At 46.1% G+C, this 12212-nt stretch overlaps 1 protein-coding gene across 1 annotated transcript; it reads left to right on the forward strand.

Moving 5' to 3' along the window:
- LOC124666728 lies at nucleotides 1–1074 on the forward strand. The gene is made up of 2 exons (XM_047204057.1): nucleotides 1–203; nucleotides 585–1074. Exons 1-2 carry the CDS (start codon nucleotides 51–53, stop codon nucleotides 762–764), a joined length of 333 nt encoding a protein of 110 aa, XP_047060013.1. The 5' UTR covers nucleotides 1–50; the 3' UTR covers nucleotides 765–1074.
- Nucleotides 1075–12212: the final 11138 nt, after the last annotated feature.

Here is a 12212-nt window from a genome sequence, read left to right on the forward strand (position 1 = left end):
CCCATGCTGGACTCCATGACGTGGACGGGCACTGGGCAGATTCAAAAGGCATGGCCTCCCTTAGCTCCTCCTCTCCTCTGTCCATCATCCTCACCATGGCGGCAATCACCAAGAAGAATCGTGTTTTCCTCCTCCTCTTCCTCCTTCTCGCCGTTCTCGTGGTGGACGCGCAGCTGCCTTCAGGTGATGACGATGCTAAGCAGGTAAACAAACTTTCATGGCCTCCGCGGAATTAAGCTAGCTATTGTTCGATCAGTCCGAGAGACGACTTTCCATTTTTCGTTCCTCTTTTGCCTTTGGGATGAATCAATCGGCTGATCCAGTTACAATCTTTAATTTGCATGGAGATGATGTACTATGTTGCATCTTGTAGCTTCCAACAGAGATAATTAACTAGACAAATAAGCCTGACACTCCCACATGCGTGCATGGTTAATCCCAGTGCAGGTTTCAGACTTTGGCTATACTACCTACGTCTACGATGGTTAATACAAGCTCTGAATTTTTTGAGATTTAAAGGTAAAGTTTCAAAACCTTCTATGGATACTAACGCAACTACTCCATATTTCTCTCTTTCTTTACAGGTACCCATGCAGATGGAACATGATACTGATGCTTTTCCCGTGCCGGCGTCGTGCTACTCGAACTATTTCCCACACTGCACCAAAGGACGGTGCAAGCAGTTCTGCGCTGGCCACGGCAAGCCGCCAGTCCCTAGAGCCTTCTGCAATGACAACTCCAACTGTTGTTGTCCCGTTAGTTGAACTAGCAAGGGCTGGCGCGGCGGCACGCCACCCCCTTATGTTACCATGCGCTGAGGAACAAAAACATATATATGTTTATTTGCAAGCTAATATGGGAGGTGTGCTCTCTTCTTTTTATTACAAGAGATTTCTTATGCTTTGCACACCTTACATCATGAATGGAGATCTGCGAGATAAGCAAAAAAGGTTCAAAACATTGAGTGAAAATACATTCTACCCAACCTATGAGCAGGTGTGTAAGCCATAATATTTGGATACAACCACGATTCAAGGCAAAGAGAAATAAACAAGAATGGGCAGATTGCATTTTGATAGCCCTCTATATAACATGTCATTCCTCAGTTTGATTTTTTTTTGTGCTGAGTTCCTCGGTGTGAATTTGATCATGCATGCACCAGGTAACGCATCTCGATCTCGATCCAATTCAACCTCGGTTGGTAGCTGAAACATAGAGGCAAATGTAGTAGTAATGTAGTATGTGTTATGTTTTGAAATACACCATAACCTAACTACACAAACTAACCAACGGGGCTACAGTTGGCTCATTTTGATACCAATATATTACCATATTGGGCCTAACGGCATGTCCTTTCAATATTGCTTCATTTCTGTAACTGATAAAAGATAGCTAGTGTACGGCAACAACTATGGAAGACAATAAGAAAGTTAGTTAGGGAGTGGCGTTTTGGCACCCGGGAGCATATGCTCCCGGTTTTAAAACTTCATTTTAAATGCATTTTTAAAATGTTGAAAAATTTGAACATAAAATTTAGTGGATACATCTCGACATTCTACACGTTCACAAAGTGGTTTCACAGAAAATCGACATTTTGAGTGTCATTTGTAAAAAAGACAATTTTTTCTGTAAAAAAAAGTTGTGTACTAGACGTTTTGTTTATCTTTTTCACACAAGTCACAAAAAATTTCGGTTTTTCGCAAGACTTGATGTGCGCACGTAACATGTTGATACGTAAGCGAGAAATTTTTTGTACGAATTTTTTGAACATTTTAAAATATTTTTCCGGTGGCAGGGAGCATATGCTCCCATGTGCCGAATTGAATTTCCGAGTTAGATATCCCAACTTTCTATACCTAAAGCTTATATTTGTTACATCTTACTATCTTAGGAGCACACAAATTGCCTTTCGTAAGCACATAATCAAGTAACCAATAATTGCAAGAATGTACAGAGTAGAGCAGAGCGGAGATCCGCTGCATTGGAGGTATACCGGCCAGTCCTAAAAACAATTGTTCTTCAACGGTCTTATCACCACTTGTGTCAGGACCTCCATCCCGATCATCCTCATGGTGTACATTACACAGTTTGGACAGCGGCCAAACAAGCACTGCTCCGTGGAATTTAGATTGATCGATTTGACTGGTACTCGACCCTCCGTGCAAGCCTGTTTTTGTAAGATCGATCGGCTTGCACTTCGGCCAAGTAGCTCGAGCCAAACGTACGTATTCATGTTCAAACAAGCACGGACTCCTGCATCTATTTGACTAGTGCTCGATTTGACTGCTTGTGTGCGCTGGACTCGCGGCATCTCCAACGGGGTGACGCAAATGGATGATGAGCGACCACTGCGTGGTCGTGGAAAGTGTCCGCGTTCGGTGCATCCGGGTCCGGTCGGTAGTAACTAGGTAAGTAAAATATTTTTTCATTACTATTGATTGGCTAAAAGGATCATCTTTACAGAGATGGTTAGTCGAGTTAACCTAAAACTACAACGGTCATACCTACTCGCCGTCGTGCGGCCTACCATGGCCTCGGTTACCCGCAGTCGGGCAGCCTACCACTGGCCGCCGGAGGGGTGGCCGCCGTCGTCGAAGCGGGAGCGCTTCACGCACTCTGCGCGCCGCGCACGGCGGCGATCGGACATCTCGAGGGCCTCGGCCAGAGAGAGGAGTCCCACATGATTCTCCTGGCCATAGAGCTGGCCTCCGCCTCCGCAGCCGCCTGCAACCCTGTCAGCTAGGCGTGGAAGCGGGCCCTGTCCCTAGCCGCCTTCGCCACCGCTTCGTCCCTGGCAGCGATGGCGCCCGCCAGCTTCCGGTTCTCCTGCTCGACCCGCGCGGGAGAAGGGCCCCTCCGCTAGAGCGAGTCTAGGTCGGAGCACATGTACCCCCGAGCCATGGCGACCGCATAGCTGTGGGCTTCTTCCTCCGCCAACCTAGCCTGATGGCGCAGGGCGTCCCCAACCAGGGTCTCGAAGGAGGTGGCCCGAACGAACTGGTTGCCGGCGCACTCGAAGCGGCCGGGTACGGGGCCGTCGTCGGCGGCGATGTCGTGGACAACGGCGTCCGCTGGTGGGGCCGCCGGAGGGGCCGCCATCGCCGTCCGCACCTCCGCGAGCGCCGCCATGGCGTCGGCGAGCTCGGCTCTGACGTCGGTGATTTCCGCCATGGTCACCGCGAGCCGCCCTTCCGCGCGCTCTGCCGCCTCCGCCTCCGCAACCTCTGTCTCCGCCGCCGCCTGCTCCAGGTCCAACTGCTCGGCCTCCACACCGGCGGCGACTAGCTCCTCGTCCTCCTCCGGGTGGACGTGGCGGCACATCTGAACTACGTGTTCCCAACTAACATTGTGTTCGGCCATGGATGGAGGCTAGGGTTTAGCTTGAGGTGTGCCTGTCACCCCCGCCGGTGTCCAGCATATATAGCCACGGTGGGGCGGGAAACGCCGTTGCCGCGCAAGGCGCTTCCCCGCGCGCGAAACGCCGGCGAAACTTATCAATGTATTGGGGACGCGCGGCAGTCCTCGACGGGACGTAAAACATCATTAATGACCTTGACGCTGTCTCCGCTAAAAAAATGCGTTCGCACTGTACGTTGGAGGTACCCGACGCAAACGGTCGCTCTGGACCGCATGGCGTCTGCTGGCAGACGCAAACGGACACAATCGGACATTTCGAACATCCAAAATGCGAGATCGGTCCGTTGGAGATGCCCTCATGTCTGTTTCCATTCTGTTCCTGCATGCGTACACGGTATTGTAACCTGCCTGCCACCCACGGGAACAGTATGCTAGCTGGAGGTTTAAAAGGCATGACCTCCCTTGGCTGAATCCAACACTCGTGCTGCCTTTCCTAGGTGCTATATATAGATGCTCCTCTCCTCCGTCCATCATCATCATCTCCATGCCGACATCCACCAAGAAGACTCTTGTCTTCCTCCTCCTCCTTCTCGCCGCCATGGTGGTGGATGCGCAGCTGGCTCCGGGTGATGGCGATGCTAAGAAGGTAAACAAAGTACCCCAGCCTCGGCGGGATTAAGCGTGATCAGCCCGAGAGCCAAATCCTCATTATTTCGTTACTCTTCTCCCTGTCCATCGATCAGCCTTTGGGATTAATCGGCTGAAAATTAAATACAACTTAACTTGCGTGGGAACAATGTATGTTGTAGAGATTACTAAAGTTCTTGCATTTGGTACTAACTACTAACACGACTACTCCATATTTCTATCTTTTTTATGGGTGTCCATGCAGATGGATCGTGAGCCTGGTGCTCTTCCGGTGCCCGCGCCGTGCTACTCCAGATATTTCCCAGGCTGCACCGACAGCAAGTGCAAGCAGTTCTGCGCCGGCGCCGGCAAGCCGCCGGTCCCCGGAGCCATGTGCAACGACAAGTCCAACTGCTGTTGTCCCGTTGGTTAAATAATGCTCGTAGCTGAAGCAGCAACGAGGATCGATTATATATGGGTGTGCCTATTTCTTAATTGATTGGGAACTAATTTCGTTCTCAGTCAGATTATTGATAGAATTTGCCCAAGGATCAACACACACATTGGAGAAGAACACACAGAGACTTTTTCTGGCACCGCACCTTCGTGCATCTTTTCTCTTGTTCTAAACTCAGCAAACTGTAGATGATTACAAGTCTTTAAATATAGGAGACAACACACACGCGCTACTGGCCTGATCCGCTAATTGCTCTCCACTAGCCGGTAGCAAGGCCACGAATAACCACGTTGGGCACGGCCACACGATTCAGCCGGCGCCCCACTTCTCTGCTGGTTACTCGGTCCACATTTGAAGCCCCTAACAGCTATATGCAACTCGGTCAGAAACAGCTCACGTACCTGCCTACTCCTTATCCTATCAGCTAGCATCTACATAGACTTATTCTTACTTACACAAGACCATTAGCTTGTCTACACGCATGATCACAGCTTTGTGTGTGCAGACTAACGCAGCTTTCGACCTTGACTCGATTACACAAAATAAACATGATCAAACTCTAAACTTAGTACTAATAACAAGATTTGTTCCAACAATTATCTTATCAAATCTCAGTTGCAAATTATGTTGTAATTTATGACTAATTCGAATCACAATGTAAATCAAATGGCGTAAGAGTTGACTGAGCACGAAGCTAGTTCTCAACTAGCTGAAAACTAGCAAATCTCATTATATATAGACGACAATAAAAGAAGCGTCTCCCCCGTTTGGTGGTACTATTTCGGGAAAATGCTTACTCACGAGACATCCCGCTATATATATGTTTGAAAGCTCTGTAAGGAATCTATATGTTTCAAAACTCTGTAAAAGATCCTATAATTTATAGGAGTAATTAAAGACTCCTCTAAACTTTAGTCGGTTCTAGCTAATCTTCTATATTTACCTCGTGAAATTCCAATTCATCAAATTTGACCCAAAATTATTGTTATTACTTTCAAATTGAACTAGATAAACTACTCAGATAGATTTACCTAAATCTAATCTAAGGTTCTTCATCGATGCTACTGAAGATCTCATATTCTCATCGATCGCTTTCTTCCCCAGTTGTCATTGTTGTAGCAGAGTTCGATGACCTGCACACCGAATAACGTCGGTGTGGTCGATGGTCCGAATCTAGTTGTCGTGGCTGCCTGGTACTACTCGAAGGTGGTCCGCTCCTCCTTAGACTGCTCATAGTGGGAGTAACATAGCTAGTAACATCACACATCTCAAGGCATTTTGGTGACATGGCATGCGAATAAATGAAGAAAGAGAGTGAGGTGCTAACTAGCTATGTTACAATAAGGCTGGTCATAGTGGGGAGTAACTTAGACTAGTAACATATGCCATGTTACTAGTCTAGGTTTGTAAGGGTACATTGCCCCTATGTGTGGTTTTGGTAATTAATGATAACCCCTATGGACTAATGTTTTCATTGAGTTTATATGAAGGAATATTCCAAAGGTACTACTTGTATTCCATGTGTTGGATTCAAGTATGGATGCCATGAAGATAAAGGTATACCTTGTGTATTGGCATCAAGATCATCGGTTTGAAGATACATATGTGATATGATCAAGAAGAAGAAATGAAGATGGAGTTCTTATGTGGAACTCAATATTTGCCATGCTCTATCTTATGAGAGTATGAGAAGGTACAAGGTTAAGTCGGGCAAGTTCAAGATGAGCATCTCAAGTGGATCACATGCTTGAAGCTTTCCGTCCATTTGGTAATAATGGACTTTTGAAGATGTGCATCAATGGAGCTTTCCCATCATAGTGTATGGGGGAGCATTTGTGAGTCTTCACGAAGCAACATTGGTCAAGTGAGGCATTCCGGCTTGTGTAGAGCTTGAAGAGTTATCATCAAGATCAAGCGGGATGCGCAAGGCAAAGGTATGACCTTGATAGGTTTTTCTTTTACCGGTCTCAAGGTGGTTGATGGGAGACCGGATTATAGGATAGATAGCCGCACTATTAAGAGGGGCTTTCGGTTGAGTAACTTGATCACATCGTCTCAGGAAGCTCAATCCTTTGCATACGTTGCATATCCTTATTGCTTCTTGGTGTTTCTCTATGTGAGTTTCTTGAGCTTGTTGCTAGCTTTACAACAAGCCCAAGTTCATCGAAAACGGAGTTCGCATGCATCTTCTATGGCGTTTTCGAGGTTGGGTAATTTTACCGGTTATTCATGATATAAGGTTCTACCTTTTATATTCATGATAAAATTCCCTTCTACAGATTCTTGAGTTTGCACTTTCTATTTGATAGCATTTGTTGTTATCTTCCAAACAAAATTGGTTTCATGTCAATCGGAGTTCGGGAGCAATAGTTATTAAAGAAAAAGGAAAAAGAGAAAATATAAAAGGAAAAAGAAAAAGAGGAGGAGGGGCAGCCGGCTGGGCGACCGGTCAGCCGGGCCGCTCGCCGGCCCACCCGGTCCGCACCGGTCGCCAACCGGACCGGGCGCCAACCGGCCCAGGCGCCGGACTTGCCCAGCTCCCTTCCCGGCCTGACCGGGGGTTCCACCGGGCCGCCTCTTCGACGAAGGCCCACGCGGCCAGCTCGCCCCGCGCGGCCTGCCCTCCGCGCTGCCCGCGCGCTACTGGGCCGCCTCCCCCGCGCGGCCTGCCCTCAGCGCCGCCCGCGCACTGCTGGGCTGCCAGCTCGCCCCGCGCGCGCCTATCCGCCGCCCGTGGGCGCTTTCAGCCCGGTTGCTGGGCCGGTCAGACCGGGCTGCTCGCTGGCCTGTCCGGCTGCTGCTCCGGTCGGCCGGCCTGGTGACCGGCTGGGCCGTTTTCTGCCCGTTTTTCTGCCCGTTTTTTCTGTCTTTTTCCCCCAACAGTTTTATTTGCTCCCATGCTATAAATAGCTCTTCTTCCACCTTGAGCACTTCACTTCTTCCCCTTTCTCTCACCTCCATTGTTGCATTTGAAGAAGTTGCTCTCTCTCTTGTTCCCCCCATGATTCTTGCTCATATTTGAGGATTTGAGAGAAGAGATCTAGATCTACACTTCCACCAAACCATTTCTTCTCTAAGTGAGAGAATCTCTTGGGATCTAGATCTTGGAGTCTTTAGTTGACTTTCCCCCTTGTTCTTCCTCTCCAATCTCATCCTAGCATTCGTTGCTTTGGTGGGATTTGAGTGTGAAGGACTTGAACACCTCCGGTGTTCTTGCTTTGCATCATTGCATAGTGTTGAGGTCTCCACCACGATTTGTTCGAGTGAGAGACCGTGAGCTTGTTACTCTTGGAGGGTGACCTCCTAGTTGGCTTGGTTGGTGTCCTGGTGATCTCTTTGTGGAAGATTGTGAAGGGGCCCGGGCTTCTCCTTCGTGGAGCTTGTGAAGTGGTTGTGGAGCTTGCCATCTCCGGAGCGGAGGAAAAGCTAACCATAAGGAAAGGGCCATTATCCTTCGTGGGTGTGGTTCGGAGAATAGGGTGAGCCTTCGTGGCGCGGGGAATCCTTCGTGAGACCTCCACTCCTCCAAACGTGACGTACCTTGTTGCAAAGCAAGGGAACACGGGAATACATCCTCGTCTCCGCGTGCCTCGGTTATTTCTATACCCGAGCTCTCTTTCCTTGTGATAGCCATCGTGCTTGAAGTACATATATCTTGCTATCACTTGTGCTACATATATCTTGTGCCTATCTTGCTTAGCTCTAGTTGCTATTGTTACACTTAGTTGAGCTTAGCATATTTAGGGTTTGTGCTTGTAAACTAAACGATAGTTTAATTCCGCATTCTTACAAGACAAATCCGCAAGAGTTTGTAATTGCCTATTCACCCCCCCTCTAGGCGACATCTCGATCTTTCAAGGTTACTACCTTCATAGTGAGTAGTAACTTATATGTGATGTCATGCATTGTATCATTTATTATGTTGTAGACTCATTTTGCCTTGGGGTGTGTGATGTTATGGTAACAAAGCTAGTTACCACCTCACTCTCTTTCTTCATTTATTGTCGTGCCATGTCACCAAAATGACTTGAGATGTGTGATGTTACTAGCTATGTTACTCCCACTATGAGCAGTCTAACATCACACACCCCAAGGCAAAATGAGTCTACAACATAATAAATGACACAATGCATGACACCACATATAAGTTACTACCCACTATGAAGGTAGTAACCTAGACTAGTAACATGGCATATGTTACTAGTCTAAGTTACTTCCCACTATGAGCAGCCTTAACAAGCTCCGGTGCTCCGTCCGGAGATTGGCGTGCTCCGCCTCGAGCGGCTCGTGGGCCTCCCAGTCCATCCATGCCTCGCGCGCTGACGCTGATGACGCGGGGGACGGCAACATTGTTGTGCAGCCAATCGGATTGAGCTAATGCTATCCGCCACAATTATTTTGGGCCATAGGAAGTAATTAATAGTCGATTGAGATAATGGCCAACACATTCTTTTCCTTAATATACTTTAATATGATTATATTGTTGCAGGATACTGACACAATGCGTCAAATTCTAAATATTTCATTGGAGCTTGTATTTTCTGAGAGCTTGCAAGTCATGAGGCGCCAGTGATTGATGATTTCAGTGTACTAGTAATATTGCACGTGTAATGCATGTATCGATGAGCACGTACACACTGAAAGTACTCTGATAAAATAATACATCAGCCAAATATTCATTTATTTGGATGGTATATCGGGGGTTATTCTCACCAAGGATAATCTTGTTAAGCGAAACTGGCATGGAAGTACTCGGTGTGTTTTCTGTCAACATTACGAAACTATTAAACACCTTTTTCTTCCAGTGCCGATTTGCAAAATCTATATGGTCAATCATCCAAGTAGCGTCTAGCCTGTATCCTCCGACTAGTGTGGTCAATGTTTTTGGCAATTGGCTTCATGGTATCGATTCAAGGTTCAACTTGCTTCTTAGGGTGGGGGCGCTTGCAGTTATCTGGTCACTTTGGCTAAGTAGAAAGGACAAGATTTTTAACGATAAAAATTGCTCTACTTTGCAGGTTGTTTACAGATGTACAAGTATTCTCCGTTTGTGGCTACCTGTTCAGTGAGTGAAGAACCGAGACCTGTTTATGGAGATTTGTACACGGTTGGAGGCTGCGGCGAGGGATACTTTTTCCCTATATGGGTAGCAACATAGTCTACGGATTGAAGCTCCACCCACACCTTAGGCATCTTATGATTCATCGCCTTGATATGTATAATTCGCCTAGTTTTATTTTCCAACTTTTGACTCGACACATATAAACGGATGTGTGCATCCTGGTTATGCAGAGGCTAAGTGTAATTGCTTCTAAGAGTAATAAACCATCCATTATCGAAAAAATGTATATCGATTAATGTCATAGCAACCAAAAAAAGAAATCTCGTAGGTCAAATAAATTCAAATTTCAAGCTAATACAATGTGTACAAACATTTTCAAGTATGTTATCGGTTAGCAAGCATCTATTTTCCTAATTTAATTCGTCATAGCTGGAATTCCAAAGGAAAGAAAATATAATCATTAATCTTGCATAGCCAACTCGATTTGCGACACACGAACATTTGAAAAGAAAAAATCAGTAAGAGAAACATTATAAATCAAGTATACAATTTTATTCAAACTTGGATTATTAAGAAGGAATCAACGTCCCCAACCGATAGTAGCAAATATTTGTAATACCTTAGGAAAGGAAGTCACGAAACAAATCTAATAGTACCTCTAAAGCAAGCACATACCAACAATTTAGAGTGAACGAATTTGAGTAAGTGATCCAACTTTAGAAGAATTATATTCTATAAACGAATTGCGTCAACATTAAGTTAAAATTTAAATACATTGTTGTGTGTGGATTTTCTTGTTTCAATGTGTTCTCATTATTTTCTCTTTATTTGTAAATACACATAAAAAACATTTATTATCCATTTCGCAACACCCTGACCCCTTCTTCCCTAAAGCCCTTGCATGGTGTGATTATGGAAAAAAATAGCGCGTTATTCCAACGCTAATAGCACGCTATAGCATATCTGGAGAGCCGACGCTACGCTATTTCAGCGCTATAGCGTGCTATTCGCGTTAATAGCACGCTATAGCATGCTAATAGCGTTGATATTGCTTCTACCGGTGGCGACGGCGAATGTTGAAAGAGTATTTTCTGCAATGACTCTGTGAAAAATAAGTTGAGAAATAGTATGGGTGATGACCTCTTAAACCATTGCTTAGTGACATTTATCGAGCGATGGGTGTTCATTCATGTAAGTGATTATACCATTGTTGAAACTTTCATGGCAATGCGAAACCGTAGATTGAGGAAATGATATAAGTTTCTAGTTATGCTATATTCTATCATGTAAGACTCTTGTAATGTTTTGAACTATTTGTATTGTAATCGTGCACAATTGATATATGTATTGAACTCCAATGCAATGAATTTGTCTTGTATATTGTTCATTACTTCATTATGCAAAGGTATTTCACATTTTGGGGGGTACGCAAAAAAAAAATTGAGGTGTGCCTCCCTCTAATTCTTTCTTGCGTCCGCCACTGACTGTATTACATGTAAAAAATCCCTTTTAAGCAAGGGCCACCATTTCTTCTAATACTCAGCATTCATACTATCTGGCCTAGGCAATTTATTGGATGGAGTGTATACAAGTGTATATTGTCATGTTGTATTCAAACTATCCTCACGGCAGAACGCCATAACCGGCTAGTCTGATGAGAAGGGCTCGAGATTGGCCCAGTCGCTCACAGGAGACTCTCAAATTTACTGTTCACACAAGACAGAGGGGAAAGGGGGGAGAACTGGCATACGATAGGTGAATTCATGGTCGAGCATATACTCTTTCATGGATTTGAATCGTCTCTGTTGTTGTTGGCTTGTTGCTGTTTCAATTCTGTTCCTGCATGCGTACACGATATCGTAACCTGCCTGCCACCCACGGGAACGGAGTGCTAGCTGCAGGTTCAAAAGGCATGACCTCCCTTGGCTGAATCCAACACTCATGCTGCCATTCCTAGGTGCTATATATAGCTGCTCCTCTCCTCCGTCCATCATCATCATCTCCATGGCGACATCCACCAAGAAGACTCTTGTCTTCCTCCTTCTCCTCCTTCTCGCCGCCATGGTGGTGGATGCGCAGCTGGCTCCGGGTGATGGCGATGCTAAGCAGGTAAAAAAAGTATCCCGGCCTCCGTGGGATCAAGCTAGTGATCTGTCCGTCAGACAAATCTGCACTGTTTTCTTTTCTCTTCTCCTTGTCCATCGATCTGCCTTTTGGATTCATTAATCGGATGATGCAATTAAATAAGTAAAATCTTTAACTCCGCGTGGAAATTAACGATGCATGTTGCAGTTTGTGGCTTCCAGCAGAGAATAAAGTTACTGCATTTGATGCTAACACGAATACTCCATATTTCTATCTCTTTTATGGGTACCCCCATGCAGATGGATCGTGAGCCTGGTGCTCTTCCCGTGCCGGCGCCGTGCTACTCGTCATCTTTGCCAGGCTGCACCGACAGCAAGTGCAAGCAGTTCTGTGCCGGCGCCGGCAAGCCGCCGGTCCCCGGAGCCGTCTGCAAGGACAAGTCCAACTGCTGTTGTCCCGTTGGTTAAAGCTGCGCGCCCCTGAAGAAGCATGCATGGAGAAGCAACTACAGACGCCTATGCAAGAACCGCTCACGAGACAATACTCCACGCTCTATATATATTTCAAAACTCTGTAATAAGGGATCCTGTAATTTAGAGGAGTAAACCGCTCCTCTATACTTTA

Source organism: Lolium rigidum, chromosome 6 (assembly GCF_022539505.1).
Source record: "Lolium rigidum isolate FL_2022 chromosome 6, APGP_CSIRO_Lrig_0.1, whole genome shotgun sequence".
Classification (NCBI taxonomy): domain Eukaryota; kingdom Viridiplantae; phylum Streptophyta; class Magnoliopsida; order Poales; family Poaceae; genus Lolium; species Lolium rigidum.